General features: G+C 41.5%; 3 protein-coding genes across 9 annotated transcripts in view; 2 read left to right on the top strand and 1 right to left on the bottom strand.

Moving 5' to 3' along the window:
- Positions 1 to 1,317, top strand: part of NDUFB6 (NADH:ubiquinone oxidoreductase subunit B6) — a 20,942-nt gene extending 19,625 nt beyond the window's left edge. Inside the window, exon 3 of the mRNA XM_017872313.1 lies at positions 892 to 1,317. Coding sequence (XP_017727802.1) covers positions 892 to 960 — 69 coding nt within the window. The 3' untranslated portion in view covers positions 961 to 1,317. The remainder of the gene's footprint in view (positions 1 to 891) is intronic.
- A 484-nt stretch (positions 1,318 to 1,801) lies between these two features.
- LOC108529799 (uncharacterized) lies at positions 1,802 to 4,077 on the bottom strand. 6 transcript variants are annotated; one of them, XR_001885680.1, is made up of 4 exons: positions 2,968 to 4,077; positions 2,634 to 2,879; positions 2,144 to 2,316; positions 1,802 to 2,022 (listed from the first exon to the last, which is right to left on the bottom strand). XR_001885680.1 is itself a non-coding variant. In XM_017872311.1 (3 exons), the coding sequence occupies exons 1-3, from the start codon at positions 3,376 to 3,378 to the stop codon at positions 2,204 to 2,206; spliced, it is 429 nt and encodes a 142-aa protein (XP_017727800.1). In that variant the 5' UTR covers positions 3,379 to 4,077; the 3' UTR covers positions 2,100 to 2,203. The 6 variants fall into 6 exon arrangements, 1 of the variants encoding a protein (XP_017727800.1); XR_001885679.1 differs by having other exon boundaries at positions 3,309 to 4,077; XR_001885682.1 differs by having other exon boundaries at positions 3,423 to 4,077.
- On the top strand, positions 2,328 to 14,212 carry TOPORS (TOP1 binding arginine/serine rich protein, E3 ubiquitin ligase). Of its 2 annotated transcripts, none has more exons than XM_017872307.1 (3): positions 2,328 to 2,679; positions 4,150 to 4,344; positions 10,432 to 14,212. In XM_017872307.1, exons 1-3 carry the CDS (start codon positions 2,677 to 2,679, stop codon positions 13,369 to 13,371), a joined length of 3,138 nt encoding a protein of 1,045 aa, XP_017727796.1. In that variant the 5' UTR covers positions 2,328 to 2,676; the 3' UTR covers positions 13,372 to 14,212. The 2 variants fall into 2 exon arrangements, with proteins under 2 accessions (XP_017727796.1, XP_017727797.1); XM_017872308.1 differs by lacking the exon at positions 2,328 to 2,679 and adding an exon at positions 7,037 to 7,123 and having other exon boundaries at positions 4,255 to 4,344; positions 10,432 to 13,960.
- Positions 14,213 to 16,527: the final 2,315 nt, after the last annotated feature.

Below are 16,527 nucleotides of genomic sequence, written 5' to 3'. Positions count from 1 at the left end.
TTTTTTTTTTTTTTTTTTTTTGAGATAGAGCCTCGCTCTGCCGCCCAGGCTGGAGTGCAGTGGCTGGATCTCAGCTCACTTCAGCTCACTGCAAGCTCCACCTCCCGGGTTCACGCCATTCTCCTGCCTCAGCCTCCCGAGTAGCTGGGACTACAGGCGCCCGCCACCACGCCCGGCTAGTTTTTTGTATTTTTTTAGTAGAGACGGGGTTTCACCGTGTTAGCCAGGATAGTCTCGATCTCCTGACCTCGTGATCCACCCGTCTCGGCCTCCCAAAGTGCTGGGATTACAGGCTTGAGCCACCGCGCCCGGCCGAAATTGAATAATCTTAAAACTATACAGCTTGTCAGTGGAGGTCCCAAGATTCTTACCACTTGGTTCTGGCTTCAAAGCCCATGCCTTTTTGCCCACACACTATATCAAGAATTGAAAAGACACCTGGACCAGTTACCTAGCAAAAGTTTGTATTCTGTATTCAATATGTAAGCCAATCAGAAAACTGGTGATTGCTTAACACATTCAGTTGCTGGGGGTACATTACCTCCTTATCTGCAACTGCAGATGTTTCCTTGCAACTTGTTTCTGGGGCCTCCATTTATTGGGGCCATACAAAATAAAAGATTCTCCCTTTATCCCTTAGAGAACACAATTTTCGTGCCCTTTTCAATTATTTTGTTTCTGAGTGAAAATTTCCCTATTATTTCACTGTACCTGAAGATTTTGAATACTGATTGTTCAGATTTAGACAGCTTCTACTTTGTCTAGGGTCCTTTTAAAGGGAATGCCAGAACTCAAGTACATCTTCCATGAGATGTGATAAACATGGAACAGAATAGAACTATCACCTCTGTAGACTTAAGATTTTTCTGCTAACTATCTTTGTTTTCCTAGGGTGATACAATTCTGGAGACTGGAGAAGTAATTCCACCGATGAAAGAATTTCCTGATCAACATCATTAAAGATTATGTAAAAACTTAAAAGGCTTATGAGCCTAAATTTGTTCCTATATTACCATATTTACTGAATTTTCTGGAAAAGTAACTTTAATAAAGTTTAATCTCAGAAATTGTCATATTTCTTTTCCAGCATTGTACAATTTGAGACTCTTTGAGTAATTTAACAATAAGTAAAAAGTGGACATGCTAAAAAAAATATGAGAGACCACCTACTTTTTCTGGTCATTCTTGACTTGGAAAACAGGGTATGGAAAAGTAGTTACGTGTTAGTTTTTTTTTTTTTTTCTTATACAGTACTTACTCTAATTTGGTATCAGGGTATGCAACAGTGAATTATCACAGTAAACAAATATAAGAACAGAAATTCCATGCACTTTTGTTTTAAGGAAATCTTTCTGGCTGGGCGCGGTGGCTCATGCCTGTAATCCCAGGGAGGCCAAGGCGGGCAGATCACGAGGTCAGGAGATCAAGACCATTCTGGCGAACACGGTGAAACCCCGTCTCTACTAAAAATACAAAAAAATTAGCCGGGCGTGCTGGCGGGCGCCTGTAGTCCCAACTACTCGGGAGGCTGAGGCAGGAGAATGGTGTGAACCCGGAAGGCAGAGCTTGCAGTGAGTTGAGATAGTGCCACTGACTGCACTCCAGCCTGGGCGACAGAGCGAGACTCTGTCCCTCCCCCCCCCCAAAAAAAGGAAGTCTTTACGAGTCATTTTTAAAAAATTTAGACACTTGATTGAAAAGCTTATTCTGTTAATTTTGTCATGAGAATGTAAAATACCAAAATAAGTTAAAAATTTGGATATTAGTGCTTGTTATAAAAGATAATGCAGAAATAAACTTGGGAACTTTGCATTATGAATTTTATTTTTAAATCTACATAAGTATGAGGGAAAGAACTGTATTTTCAAAGAATTAAATCCAGAGGAGTTACACATTTTCATTGGTCCCAAAGATTTTGTCTGGGTATTTCTTCCTTAGCTGCCGTCTTGCAGACACCATTGAAGCATAGATGATGCAGCCCCAGTTGATTAAAACGATGGCAAGCAGCAACTAAACCAAAAACTGCAAAAGAGGTGTGAAATGTGCCTGATATTTCTGCAAATTTGCATACTAGTGCTTGTTATAAAGATAATCAAAAATAAACTTGGGAACTTTGCATTATGAATTTTACTTTTAAATCTACCTAAGCATGAGGGAAAGAACTGTATTTTCAGAGAAGTAAATCCAGAGGAGTTACAAATTTTCATTCGTCCCAAATATTTTGTCTGAGTATTTCTTCCTTAGCTGTCGTCTTGCAGACACCATTGAAGCATAGATGATGCAGCCCCAGGAGATTAAAACGATGACAAGCAGCAACTAAACCAAAAACCAAAAGAGGTGTGAAATGTGCCTGATACTTCCCCCCGCCGTCAGGTTACCGTGTGCCATTGCTAAGGTGGGAATTAAAGTAACAAAGTCGAATAAATGGGGTTCCAGTGGCGGGTACACCCAGCTGCCCTTACGTAAGAAGCGGAAGATCGTATCCTCCAGGAAGAGGCGGAGTCGAGGTGAGGGAGTGAAATGCTTAATTCAGGAATGGATTTTGGAGTTTCTGGGTGCTGAAGAAATAGAGCCTTTCTGCCTGCAGGCCCAGTGAGTCGACACGGTGGGGGCCCGCGAGCCACAGGACTTACCACAGAATAAATCCAGTCCAGCGTGCGACGACTCACTGGCTTCATGGTAAGGAGGCGGCAGCGGTCCGCGGGAGCTGGCGGGAGTTGCGGGCCTTACAGTAACCTCCCAGGCGGTGGCTGCCTGGCGGCAGCAGCCATCTTTTAGCCGGGCTCGAGCGCCCGCCCACTCGCTTCGTGCAGCGCTGTCGCCGGCCTCTTCCGCCCAGAGTTGGGGGGCGGGATCACGTGATCGGGGGCCTTGCCCGCCTTTTAGAGGGGAATAAACGAGAAAATGTTAAAAATTGCTTTTTTTTTCTTTTTTTTTGCCAATTAGAGAGGTAGGAGATAGGCGTACGTCCACTGGTTTTCTTTCTAGTTGCAGTGCAGTATTAATGCAGGATAAGGTGCTGTCGTGTCCATTTAAAAGTTTATTTGAAAAACAATCCACGTTTTAAATATTACTTCGGGGTCTAAAGCTGAAAGAATTAATGCTTTCTCCCCCGGCCCCCCCACGCCTCTCCGCATCTGATACCACACGATTTAGATGAACGTTCGCCTGTTCATCTTTGACGTAAAAATACCACCCACTCTTTTATATGTGACAAATCGTTGTGGGAACCCCTGTAAATCGAGCCGTTCTTCAGAAATGTATAGCATGATGTATATCTCTAAGAAGAAATATGTGGGACGCGTTACCCGCCATAATGTACCAGTCAAGCAACAAGTGTTTTCTGAACGTGTCTGAGGTTCTTGAACGGCCGCGCATGAGATACTGAGCCCTGAGCACGGCAGTTTGGCTGGCAAGCGTACCAGGTTCAGCTCTAAAATGTTTGGGACGCTCACATTTGAGGCCTGAGGAGTAGAATCTGGCAACGGGCCGCTTTAGGCTCTAGACGTACTTTATACCTCGCAGTTATCTTAAAAGAGTTTTAGTCTAGACTTCAGGGAGTGGGAAGGGGAAGAGCGGAGAAAAACGTGGTCTGTTTAGGGAAGAGTCCAGGCCCTATTTTGTTAGGTTGTCCTGTTTCTCCCCAGCCTGGAGGGGATCCCTCTCTTAAGACTTTATAGGATACTGGTTGGGCTCTGGTTTTGGATCCCGTTGACTCCCGGTGTTGCTTCCGGGAGGCGTACAACAGGAGGTGAGAGACTTCAACTCCGTGTTAACAGCTCCCTTATCTAGACACTAGAGACAATTTCGTAAGTTCCCGCAGAGTTTGGTGAGGTTGAAACGACATCGAACTAGTTCTCGTGTTTTCCGGGTAAGTTAGGGGCGAACATTCAGTCAGTGTTCCCAGCGGCTGAGTACCAATAACAAGATGGGGAGGGTCGCGCTGCCCTCATCCCAGGTCTGGAGCGGCGGGGGAGGGGCCGCGTTTCGGCAGGCGCGCTGAGCCCCGCCCTCGGGGCCGGCGCCCATCTGCTGCGCATGCGTGGCGAAGGCGGGTGTTGTGTTTTGACGCGCCGGGAGCTGGTGGGTGGGTCTCACGCTCTGCCCTGCTTCCGAGCTGCCATTGGTGATGAGCCCTTTGCGTCACAGGGGTCGCAGCCGCCGCTGGGGTCTCCGCTGTCTCGCGAGGAGGGTGAAGCGCCCCCGCCTGCTCCCGCTTCGGAGGGTAGGCGGAGAAGTCGCCGGGTACGCCTTCGCGGATCCTGCCGTCACCGACCTAGCTTTCTGGGCTGCCGGGAGCTCGTGGCGAGCGCCCCAGCCAGGCCTGCGCCGGCATCCTCCGAGGTGAGATTCGGAACAATGGAACTTGGGTGTCGGAAGGGTCGGATGAGCTAGCGCTCCCGCCTGGAGCGGCGCCTCCGGACCCGAGGGCTGCGGTCTTGGCCTGCGGGGCCGTCCGGGCCTCGGCGGGCCAGGGCCAGGGTCCCCGGGCGGCTTCTGCGCGCACCTGTGGATTGGTGTGGGCGGGCGAGGGTTGCGCTTCCCACAAGCGCTCCCGAGGGGCGCGAGCCTGCCCGTATACTGGAAAGAGCTTGGTCTCAGGGAAAAACGAAAAAGCAGTGAGACTGAATCGTGGCGTCACCCTTACAGGATATGTGACCTTGCCTAGGTCCCCTAAGCCCCTGAGCTTGTCTGTAAAATGGGAATAACAATATTTAAGTTCGTTGTAGTTATGTAATGCTCATGGTGCCTATCTTAGGTCTGTCTAGTGGCAATTCTGAACCAAAGCAAACGACTATCACCGTGGCTTTTGGACTCGTCTGTGCTGTGTTAAACATTCTGAGCAGAAATTGCCCGTGACTTGTTCATGCATCCAGTTACTGCAGCTTTCCTCATGGGTTGCTGATTGTAGGCTGGAAGGGGGCAGTGCTGAGATGAGCCACATAGTAATTTAAGAGGAAAACGGAGTAGACCCTTTGATAGGTAATTTTCAAGATTATTTAAGATAAATTAAGAAACTACTGCCCGAGATTTTAGTAGTGGTGAGAACTTTCTGGGTTTTGTCCATGAAATGCAAAGAAAGCTATACAATCAGCTAAAATCAATCATGCTTGTCTGGAATGAGTGGTTTTAGAGGGGAACGGTTCCCAACCAATTCTTATTGCAGGAATTGGAATTAAATTTGATAGGATCTGGTCAGTAGATCCCATAACTTTTGTATCTTCTTTTGGAATTGATTAAAATGCAGTTCAGAGAGGTACAGTGATTTCTTTAAGGTGGCAAGAGGTAGGAACCAGTTTATTTTTAATACTTGGGTGATCTATTTCATCTCGTGAACCCTGTTTAGTCACTTTGCCTAGAAATATTAAGTATAATAATTATATTAAGTATGATGATTGTTTTGTTGTTACAGACTATCCTCTGTCTGGGCCGTTATAGTCAGTTATGGGTGATGAGCTACCAAAATTCACTTCGTGTTCACGTAACATAGAGAACAGTGTTGAGTTCTTACTGTGCACCAAGCACTGTGCTAAGGGTTTTCATGAAATACGTTCCGTCACACCACCACCTTTTCAATTCCATTTTAGAACTGAGAAAACGTGAGATTTTGAGAAATAACTTCCTCCAGATCACACACCAATTAAGTGGTGGTGATTCTCAGCCTTGGCTCTGCATCAGAATTAACATCACTCCTACAAATGTAATCAGCAGATGATTAAATTTTATATACAGTGTATGCCATAATTTTTGTAATAAGTCTGACTTTAATTGCACAGAGCAGTTCTACTTCGTTTATATCATTGTGCAGTTTTTCAAATATCCAGTCTCCTGAAGTGTAGATTCGAGCTTCCTGATTCTTTATCTCCCCCATCCATTTTCTCTAGATGTGTGTCCGTATTAATTATCTAAAATTTCCCTGAATTGTGACATGAAGGGTTCTTATCCTTGTTAAAACCAGGTTTCAGGATTTGGGAAAGGGAAGTTTTGGCTTAATCAGTTTATACTAAAGATGGTGAACTTCATTTAGGATTTGGGAGACAGTTTAGAAAGAGCGACTGGAAGAACTGATTGTCTTCTGTGAGGAAATGAATAGTCCTAATTCCTAGAGTGCTAGGATGGAGAAACCTTTACATAGGCTTCTTACAGAACCTGAAGCACTGTGTTTTTCATCAGGTCTACCTTTGCTACTTAAATTCAGAACCTCTCCTGGAAATCAACCACTCTTGTGTGTGTGAGGCAGAGTTTTGCTCTTATTGCCCAGGCTGGAGTGCAGTGGCACAATCTCGGCTCACTGCAATCTCTGCCTCCGGGTTCAAGCGATTCTCCTGCTTCAGCCTCCTGAGTAGCTGGGATTCCAGGCGTGCGTGCGCCACCACGCCCGGCTAATTTTTGTATTTTTAGTAGAGATGGGGTTTCTCCATGTTGGTCAGGCTGGTCTCGAATTGCCAACCTCAGGTGATCCGCTGGCCTCAGCCTCCCAAAGTATTGGGATTACAGGCGTGAGCCACCGCGCCCGGCCAGCAAATCAACCACTCTTAATCTGTATCTGGTCATCCCAGTTTTTATGCCTTAATTTGTATTTTTAAACAGCTTTGTTAAGATTACATTCCGGGCCAGTCACGGTGGCTCACGCCTGTAATCCCAGCACTTTGGGAGGCCGAGACGGGCGGATCACGAGGTCAGGAGATGGAAACCATCTTGGCTAACACCGTGAAACCCCGTCTCTACTAAAAATACAAAAAAATTAGTCAGGCGTGGTGGCAGGTGCCTGTAATCCAGCTACTGGGGAGGCTGAGGCAGGAGAAGGGCGTGAACCCGGGAGGCAGAGCTTGCAGTGAGCCGAGATCGCACCACTGCACTGCAACCTGGGTGACAGAGCAAGACTCTGTCTCAAAAAAAAAAAAAAAAAAAAAAGATTACATTCCATTCATAAAGTTCACCCGTTTAAAGTTTGTAAGTCAATTATTTTTAGTATATTTACAGAGTTGTACAACCATTACAATAATCTAATTGTAGAACATTTTTGTCATCCCAGAAATAAACCTCATTACTGCCCCAGCAGCAGCCACCAGCCTCATTTCATCTCTATAGATTTGCCTATTCTGGACATTTCATATAAAAGGTATCATACAATATGTGGGTTCTTGTGAATTTTTTTTCATTCATTTAGCATAATAAAAAGGTTCATCCATGTTACAACATGGTACCAGTACTTTGTTCCTTTTTATTGCCATAAAATTCCATTGTATGGATAGACATTTTATTAATCTGTTAATCAACTGATGGGTATTTGAGTTTCTCCTTTTGAGGTATTATGACTAAAGTTGCTGTGAATATTCATATACAGTTTTTTGTGTGGACAGGTTTTCATTTCCCTTGGGTATATCTAGGTGTGTAATTGCTGGGTCATAGTTCGACTTTATTTGCGTTTTAAAACATTTTAATTTAGTATTTAGTGATGATTTTGAAGAGCTAATTACTTATTTGATGATTTATATGCATTCCAATTGTTTGATGTTTCTTTTTTTTTTTTTTAAATAGAGACTGGATCTCACTTTGTTGCCTAGGCTGTCTCAAATTCCTGGCCTCAAGAGTCTTCTGCCTTGGCTTTCCAAAGTGATGGGATTACAGGCGTGAGCCACCGTGCCCCGCCTCTTTGATGTTTCTGATGAAGACTGTTTGTTTGTTTATTTTGAAATGGGGTCTCATTCTGTCACCTAGGCTGGAGTGCAGTGGTGCAATTATGGCTCACTGCAGCTTGGACCTCCCAGGCTCAGTTAATCCTCCTGCCTCAGCCTCCTGAATAACTGGGACTACAGGTGTTCCCATCATGCCTGGCTAAGATTATTCTTTTCAGCTAATGATTCCTGTGTAGAAATATAAGAATGAGTTCTAATTTGTTTTTTTTTTTTTTTAACCTGTTGTGGAGGACATTACCAGTCATTCATTCACCTTTTACTGTCAAAGTGGTTAACAGGCTTATAAAACTAGAGAAGGGAAGGGTAAGGTTTCATTTTTTCTTTTAAATCATACTTTGTTGAGATTTTATTTTATTTGAACTTCAAGTTTACTACCTAATAATTCCCTTTAATACATTCATTTTCAGCTGTAATTTTTATGTGTAATGGAAGTGTTCAGAAAACACTAAAATTCTATTTCAAAGAACTAAGTGAAGATAACATGTATTAACTTGGAATTCACAGGTATTTTTTCCAAGTCCAGTAATCCTTTCATTATACAGAGGAGAAAACTAAAGTCTAGAGTAATGTGGTTTTCTTCACATTAACTAGAGCTCGTTCTAGGTGAAGCCTGGTCTTCAGTTCAGATCTTTTGATAACCTCTTCGATTCCCTCCCAACTTTTCAGACCCTTCCCTCCACCACACACACAGTCTCTGAACTGAAAGGTTTTTCTTTTTATGTGTATGTTTCTTTAAATTTCCTGAGTGGGCAGATTAAAAAATGTTAAAAGTAGAGGGAAATACTGAGAAGATTGTGCAGTATTAGGGTTTTAGAGTGCTTATGAACAAAAAAGCAGTATGATGTATTTATAATTCTGCTTTTCCAGACCTTCCAGGACAGTGATGATTTTTTGCATTTTCAGTCCAGTAAATAGAAGACTAGAAATACCTGAACCCCTGAAGAAAGACTTGTTCAGCATTAATTGATTCTCTATTAAGTTATGGTTCTGAGAAAGCCAAGATGCCCTAAAGTGAGCAAGTTTAATATGAAAACTATGGTGGAATACTTGTATTTCACAGTCATGAGTTTTGTTGTGGGTTTTTTTTATTGGTTTTCTTATAGTTTGTTAAGGCCAATGAGTCTCTTTAGAAAATTACCATTCTGTTATTTGATTAACTTGACCCCAGTTGACTAGTGGTGGAACTTCCTGTGATAAAGGAGGTGGAGGAAGATGAATATTAGGCCCCGGGAAACAAAGGGCCTAGTAGTTTTTTGTTGTTGTTTGTTTTGAGACGGAGTTTCACTCTTGTCACCCAGGCTAGAGCGCAATGGCACAATCTCGGCTCACTGCAACCTCTGCCTCCTGGGTTCAAGCGATTCTCCTGTCTCAGCCTCCCAAGTAGCTGGGATTACAGGTGCCTGCCACCATGCCCAGCTAATTTTTGTATTTTTAGTAGAGACGGGGTTTCACCATGTTGGCCAGGCTGGTCTTGAACTCCTGACCTCAGGTGATCTGCCTGCCTTGGCCTCCCAAAGTTCTGGATTCTAGGCATGAGCCACTGCGCCCGGCCCCCCAGTAGTCAATATATTCAAAATTGTTAGTATAAAATGCAGGTTTGGGGTTTATGAGATAAAGCTAAAATGCATACTAGATTTCAGCTCTAGCAAAGTTTTGAGCCAATGTAAACTGATAAAACAAACTAATCTTTAATACTCTAGTCATCCTTATGGGAAAGGATAATAGGGAAGGGGACCAAAAACATGATTTCAGGATATTTTGTGGCCTGACTTTTGGATTAAAGAAAAAAAGCTAAAGGGAGGCTTATTGGGAATGCTGAAAGGAATGAGAGATAAGCTGAATATAATAGTGTAGTAATAACAGTAATACAGTGTAGTAATAATAACAGCTAATATTTACTCAGCACCTCCTGTGAGCCAGGCACTGCCTCTTGGCTGCTTTTTCATTTATTATTTAATCTTCACTAAAAGTTTCCTGTGCTTTTTTAAAATTAGCTTTCTAAGGTTGAAAAAAGAATCTTTCACTAAAAACCATAGGATTGGTTTAAACAGGTGAACTTTCTGGTATGTAAGTTATATCTCACTAAAGTTGTTTTAGAAAAGTATATATAAAATACTGTCACAGATAAATCAGTAGTCTGTACTGTTAGTGGTATATGTATATGAAAGGTATAAAGCCATGCATAGAAATAACATCAGCTGAGGACTGTGGTGTTTTTGTGTTTTGTTTTTTAGAGAGTGATAGGAGGGGAAGATAAGGGGCATAAGATAAGTGGTAGATACAGAGGTATTTGGTACTTTTTTTTGGTCTATGTCAGATATTTCTCAAATTGGTTTTTAAAAGATTAATAGAGTGTTACATAATATTTGAGAACTTTACTATGTACCAGGTGCCTTTTCTAAGGGCTTTTTACATTTTCACAAACCCTGTGAGGCAGATTCTGTTATCACTGACCTGCGGATGAAATTAAAAGCACAGAGATACTAACTGGCACATAATCACGCTGGTAGTGTGGAACCAGGATTCAGTCTTAGGAAATCTGACTTCAGAGCTTATGCTTTAAGCACTATATTACTATGCTATAGTGCCCCTTTATAATACAACAGAAGTAATGGGTCACTTAAGTATTTTCACCAAAATATGTTTCAAGGTCTTTATTTGCATTTTTGTTGAGACTGTTTAGTCATTCGTCTGTTTTCAGGTTACTGATATATTTCTTTCCCTTTTACAGATAATGGCATCAGCTGCTAAGGAATTTAAAATGGACAACTTTTCACCTAAAGCTGGCACTAGCAAATTGCAACAGACAGTACCAGCTGATGCATCTCCTGATTCTAAGTGTCCTATATGCTTGGATAGATTTGATAATGTGTCTTACTTAGATCGCTGCTTACATAAGTTCTGTTTTCGCTGTGTACAGGAGTGGTCAAAAAACAAAGCTGAATGTCCACTATGTAAACAGCCCTTTGATTCTATTTTCCATTCTGTGAGGGCGGAAGATGACTTCAAGGAGTATGTCCTAAGGCCTTCGTATAATGGTTCTTTTGTCACCCCTGATCGACGATTTCGCTACCGTACAACTCTGACAAGGGAACGAAATGCTTCTGTGTATTCACCTAGTGGTCCTGTGAACAGAAGAACAACAACTCCACCAGATAGTGGAGTACTATTTGAAGGGTTAGGCATTTCAACAAGACCTAGAGATGTTGAAATTCCTCAATTTATGAGACAAATTGCAGTAAGAAGGCCAACTACCGCAGATGAAAGATCTTTGCGGAAAATTCAAGAACAAGATATTATTAATTTTAGACGAACTCTCTATCGTGCTGGTGCTCGAGTTAGAAATATTGAAGATGGTGGCCGCTACAGGGATATTTCAGCTGAATTTTTCCGTAGAAATCCAGCTTGCCTTCACAGATTAGTCCCCTGGTTAAAACGTGAACTTACAGTTCTTTTTGGAGCTCATGGATCTTTAGTGAATATTGTCCAGCATATTATCATGAGTAATGTTACTCGCTATGACTTGGAGAGTCAGGCATTTGTGTCTGATTTAAGACCATTTTTACTTAATCGAACTGAGCATTTTATACATGAATTTATCAGTTTTGCCCGATCTCCTTTTAACATGGCAGCCTTTGACCAGCATGCCAATTACGATTGCCCTGCTCCTTCATATGAAGAAGGCAGCCATTCTGATTCTTCAGTCATAACAATATCTCCAGATGAGGCTGAGACCCAAGAGCTGGATATTAATGTAGCCACTGTTAGTCAGGCACCATGGGATGATGAAACTCCAGGACCATCTTACTCAAGCTCAGAGCAGGTACACGTTACTATGTCGTCTCTTTTAAATACTTCTGACAGTTCAGATGAAGAACTTGTCACAGGAGGAGCTACGTCTCAGATACAAGGAGTACAAACCAATGAGGAGCTAAATAATGACAGTGATGATTCTTCAGATAATTGTGTCATTGTTGGGTTTGTTAAACCACTAGCTGAGAGGACCCCAGAACTTGTTGAACTGTCCTCTGATTCTGAGGACTTAGGTTCTTACGAGAAAATGGAGACAGTGAAGACACAAGAACAGGAGCAGTCTTACAGTTCTGGTGATAGTGATGTTAGTAGATGCTCATCTCCACACTCTGTCCTTGGAAAGGATGAAGAAATAAATAAAGTTCATTGTGATTCTAGTACAAGAATCAAATCAAAGAAGGAAGAGAAACGATCTACATCATTGTCATCTCCCAGAAACCTGAGCTCATCTGTAAGAGGAGACAGAGTATATTCTCCATATAATCATAGACACAGAAAGAGGGGAAGATCAAGAAGTTCAGATTCACGTTCTCAGAGTAGAAGTGGGCATGATCAGAAGAATCATAGAAAGCATCATGGGAAGAAAAGGATGAAAAGTAAACGATCGAGAAGCAGGGAAAGTAGCAGACCTAGAGGGAGAAGAGACAAAAAGAGATCAAGAACTAGAGATAGCAGTTGGTCCAGAAGAAGCCAAACTCTGTCTCTAAGTAGTGAAAGCACAAGCAGATCAAGGTCTCGTAGCAGTGATCATGGTAAAAGAAGATCACGGAGCAGAAATACAGATCGTTATTATTTAAGAAATAATTATGGAAGCAGATACAAATGGGAGTATACTTATTACAGTAGAAACAAGGACAGGGATGGGTATGAATCATCTTACAGGAGGAGGACTCTGTCCAGAGCTCATTATTCTAGACAGTCTTCAAGTCCAGAATTTAGAGTTCAGTCCTTTTCTGAAAGAACAAATGCTAGGAAAAAAAATAATCACAGTGAGAGGAAATACTACTACTATGAAAGGCACAGATCAAGGAGCCTGTCTAGTAACAGATCAAGGACTGCATCTACCGGGACTGACCGGGTGAGAAATGAAAAGCCTGGAGGGAAACGAAAATACAAAACACGGCATTTGGAGGGTACTAACGAAGTGGCTCAGCCATCTCGTGAATTTGCTTCTAAAGCAAAGGACAGTCATTACCAAAAATCTTCATCAAAATTGGATGGAAACTACAAAAATGAGAGTGATACCTTTTCGGACAGCCGATCATCAGATAGAGAGACAAAACACAAAAGGAGAAAAAGGAAGACCCGGAGCCTAAGTGTAGAGATAGTCTATGAAGGAAAAGCTACTGATACAACTAAACACCATAAAAAGAAAAAGAAGAAACATAAGAAGAAGCATAAAAAACACCATGGAGATAATGCTTCACGTTCCCCAGTTGTAATTACCATTGACAGTGACAGTGATAAGGATTCTGAAGTAAAGGAGGATACAGAACGTGACAATAGTGGTCCTCAAGACCCTCTACAAAATGAGTTTTTGGCTCCTTCCTTGGAACCATTTGAAACTAAAGATGTAGTTACAATAGAAGATGAATTTGGTGTGCTGGACAGGGAGTGTGATATTGCCACACTTAGTAACAACTTGAGTAATGCCAACAAAACTGTAGATAATATTCCATCTCCAGCAGCTTCAGTTGAACAAACTCTCGATGTAAGAGAAGAGAGCACCTTTGTTTCTGATTTGGAGAACCAGCCCAGTAACATTGTGTCTATTCAAACTGAGCCATCAAGGCAGTTGCCATCTCCACGGACATCATTAATGTCAGTATGTCTTGGTAGAGACTGTAATATGTCTTAAAACTGGCCAAAGCATTTCATTGAGAATTCTGATGGTATAAAAAGAAAAAAGGAAGAATGTCATCTACTGCAGTCTATTTAAAGATGACGTTTGGTGAAAACTCTCTTCCTCCTTACAATATTTTAAGTGATTTTCTTTTTTTTGGTGTTAATTTGTAAAAATCATTATTTGTTCAAAATGTATGTCCCACCCTCAAAGATATGCACTTTTAAGTGAAGAAAATGATACTGCTAGCAGTTTATTTAAAACTTGGGGTCCTTTTAAATAAGAAAATTATATAAATTTTAGAAGTTATTTCATAAAGCCATATGGTATTGACATATTTTAAGGTAGTCAATGAGTATTTTGAATTTTTTTTTTTTTTTTTTTTGAGAGTTATTCTGGAAATGTGTTATAAGCTAGGAGAATCCCTTTGGACAGTCTTTATTTTCTTAAAATTTATATGATTCAAAAACCATTTTTCAGGTTAAATTGAAGCATTTTATCTGCACAGTTTAGCTTCTGCCAAAATAAAATTTGACTATTTCCTTTTAATACTTGTTCTATCTGGACTGCTTAGTAAAACAAATGTGTATTCACAAAAGAAAAATAAACACACTTCTCAAACAAGAAAGAATCAGACATTTTCCTATGCAGTATTTTTTTTTTAAGTTTATTTTAGTAAAGCTAAAATCTTGAAAGTAGCTAAGGGCATAGTTATCTCATAAATGCTGAACTTCAGGTGAACAAATACTTTATAGTTTTAATTATTTTAGTTCTTTGAGGAGTATCTTATTTGCTTTTTATCATCAGTAAAAAAAGCATTTAACTTGCTAAATAAACATGAAAAATCCTTGTCATACTTATTTTACATTGGTAGTTCTTTTATATATGGTTATATGTGGTTATGTTTTCTCTTGTTTTAGGGATGATAAAATTACATCTATGCTGATGTAGGATTGCCACTGAACAGTAGAGCTTGAGTTGAATCTTATTTCAGCCTTCAGTTTGCCTGTGCCTTGCTCCCATATTCATTCTTTATTCAGTAGAAATTGCAGTGCCTACTATGTGACAGGTTCTGCACTAAGTTTTGCTTTTTGTTTTTTTGAGTTGGAGTCTGGCTGTGTTGCCCAGGCTGGAGTTCAGTGGTGCAATCTCACTTCACCACCACCTCTGCCTCCAGCTTTCAAGCGATTCTCCTGCCTCAGCCTCCCAAGTAGCTGGGGCTACAGACACGCGCCACCATGCCCAGCTAATTTGTGTGTTTTTAGTAGAGGCAGGGTTTCACTATGTTGGCCAGACTGGTCTTGAACTCCTGACCATGATCCGCCCGCCTCAGCCTCCCAAAGTGCTGGGATTACAGGCATGAGCCACCACACCCGGCGGTTCTGCACTAAGTTTTATCAAGAGAACAAAGCAGATATGCTCCTTGCCTTCATGGTGCTTATGGACTGTTAAGACAAATATTTATGTAAGTATAACATTATCATATGTTCCCTGAGGAGAAAGTATAATTCCCTTAGAAGTGAATGGGGACCTAATCATGACTGGAAGTAATAGTTGAATATAGAAAACAAGTCAGCATTAACTGGGAGGAGGAATTGCTGTTGGCAAAGGATTCAAAGGCTGATGAAGAACCTCGTATATTCCAAGAACTAACAGCAGGATTAGACAAAGGACAGAGGGTGGGAACAGTCTTGGTAGGCCATGTGTAGAATCTGTTTATCCTAAGGACAGTAGAAAATTGTTTAAGGAGAATCTAAAATTGATGTTGTCAATTTTTAAGTAAGCTCAGACATTGAGAAATTGTGGGAAGACTATAGTTGATGAAGAAATACACATTTGAAATTACTTTGTAGTTACAGTGTAATTTTTCTTAAGTATTAAAAAAAATTATTCCACATGGTAATTTCACATCATGTTTTCCGTTAAATATTTAATGAAAACAATACATGGCACCATCATCCTTTTGGGTGTTGAAGCCAAAAATTGCCAAGTCTTGATTCATCCCAGCCCTTCAGCCCCCCTCATTCAGCTGCCAAATCCTTGGCACTAATGATTTTTATGATATTTCTATTGTGTCTATACCATCTACATCCAATCTGGGTAGCCAAGATCTCTCGTCTGTGCTACCATAATGGGTCAGCCTGCATTCATTGTTGGTCTACACTCACTCCTTCCTCCATCCATTTGTGATGCAGCACTGAAAAGACTTTTTTTTTCTTTTGAGACAGTCTTGCTCTGTCACCCAGGCTGGAGTACAGTGGCACGATCTCGGCTCACTGCAATGCAACCTTCACTTCCTGGGTTCAAGTGATTCTCCTATCTCAGCTTCCTGAGTAGCTGGTATTACAGGTGCCCGTGACCACGCCCGGCTAGTTTTTTTATTTTTAGTAGAGATGGGGTTTCACTATGTTGGCCAGGCTGGTCTCGAATTCCTGACCTGATCTGCCCGCTTTTGCCTCCCAAAGTGCTGGGATTACAGGCATGAGCCACCGTGCCCTGCTGATCTGTGCCCTGATGATGAAATTTTCATTTCATCCGCTTCTTAAAATCCTTCAGTAGCTTCCTATTTTCTTAGGATATTAAAAGCAGACAAAAAATCCAACAGCATGATATGGTTTATAGATTTCTGCCTAATTAGGCTCTGGCCCATCTTCAGCATTTTTGTCACTTCATTTGGGCTCATGCCACGCTAGGCTGCTCCAGGGCTATGGCGGTGCTGCTCTGTACTACATGAGAGCTTTCATTCATGACAGTTTTCTTCTGCTGGAAACTGAACTCCACCCTGGCTAAACTAGATTTGTTAAAAGTGTGCCCTCTTCCCACCTCCCCAAAACTGCTTCAAACAACTCCAGGCTCCTTCAGACCACTCATCACAATTAGCAGTTGATTACTAAATGTCTTATCTCCCACCAGTCTGAAAGTTCTGTGAAACTGTATCAGTGTACTGCTAGATTCTTTCATTGCTTGACAACTGACATGCTTAAAACACTGGGTGAATGAATGGGACCTGGAAAATTTGAAAATGGGCTCAGGCCTGCTTTCAGGAAGCTCCACTATCTATAAACTTTTAGAATAATAGTATATTCTTTTAATATGTTCATCTGAATTCAGTGTCCATGCCATTTTATTTTACCTCGGGTTCTCAGTGTAGTGACTTTGTCATTTAATCTG

The sequence above is a fragment of the Rhinopithecus bieti genome, unplaced genomic scaffold (genome assembly GCF_001698545.2).
Source record: "Rhinopithecus bieti isolate Rb0 unplaced genomic scaffold, ASM169854v2 scaffold_6113, whole genome shotgun sequence".
Taxonomy (NCBI): domain Eukaryota; kingdom Metazoa; phylum Chordata; class Mammalia; order Primates; family Cercopithecidae; genus Rhinopithecus; species Rhinopithecus bieti.
Note: the sequence above shows the minus strand (reverse complement) of the source record. Positions and strands in the feature narration are given on the sequence as shown.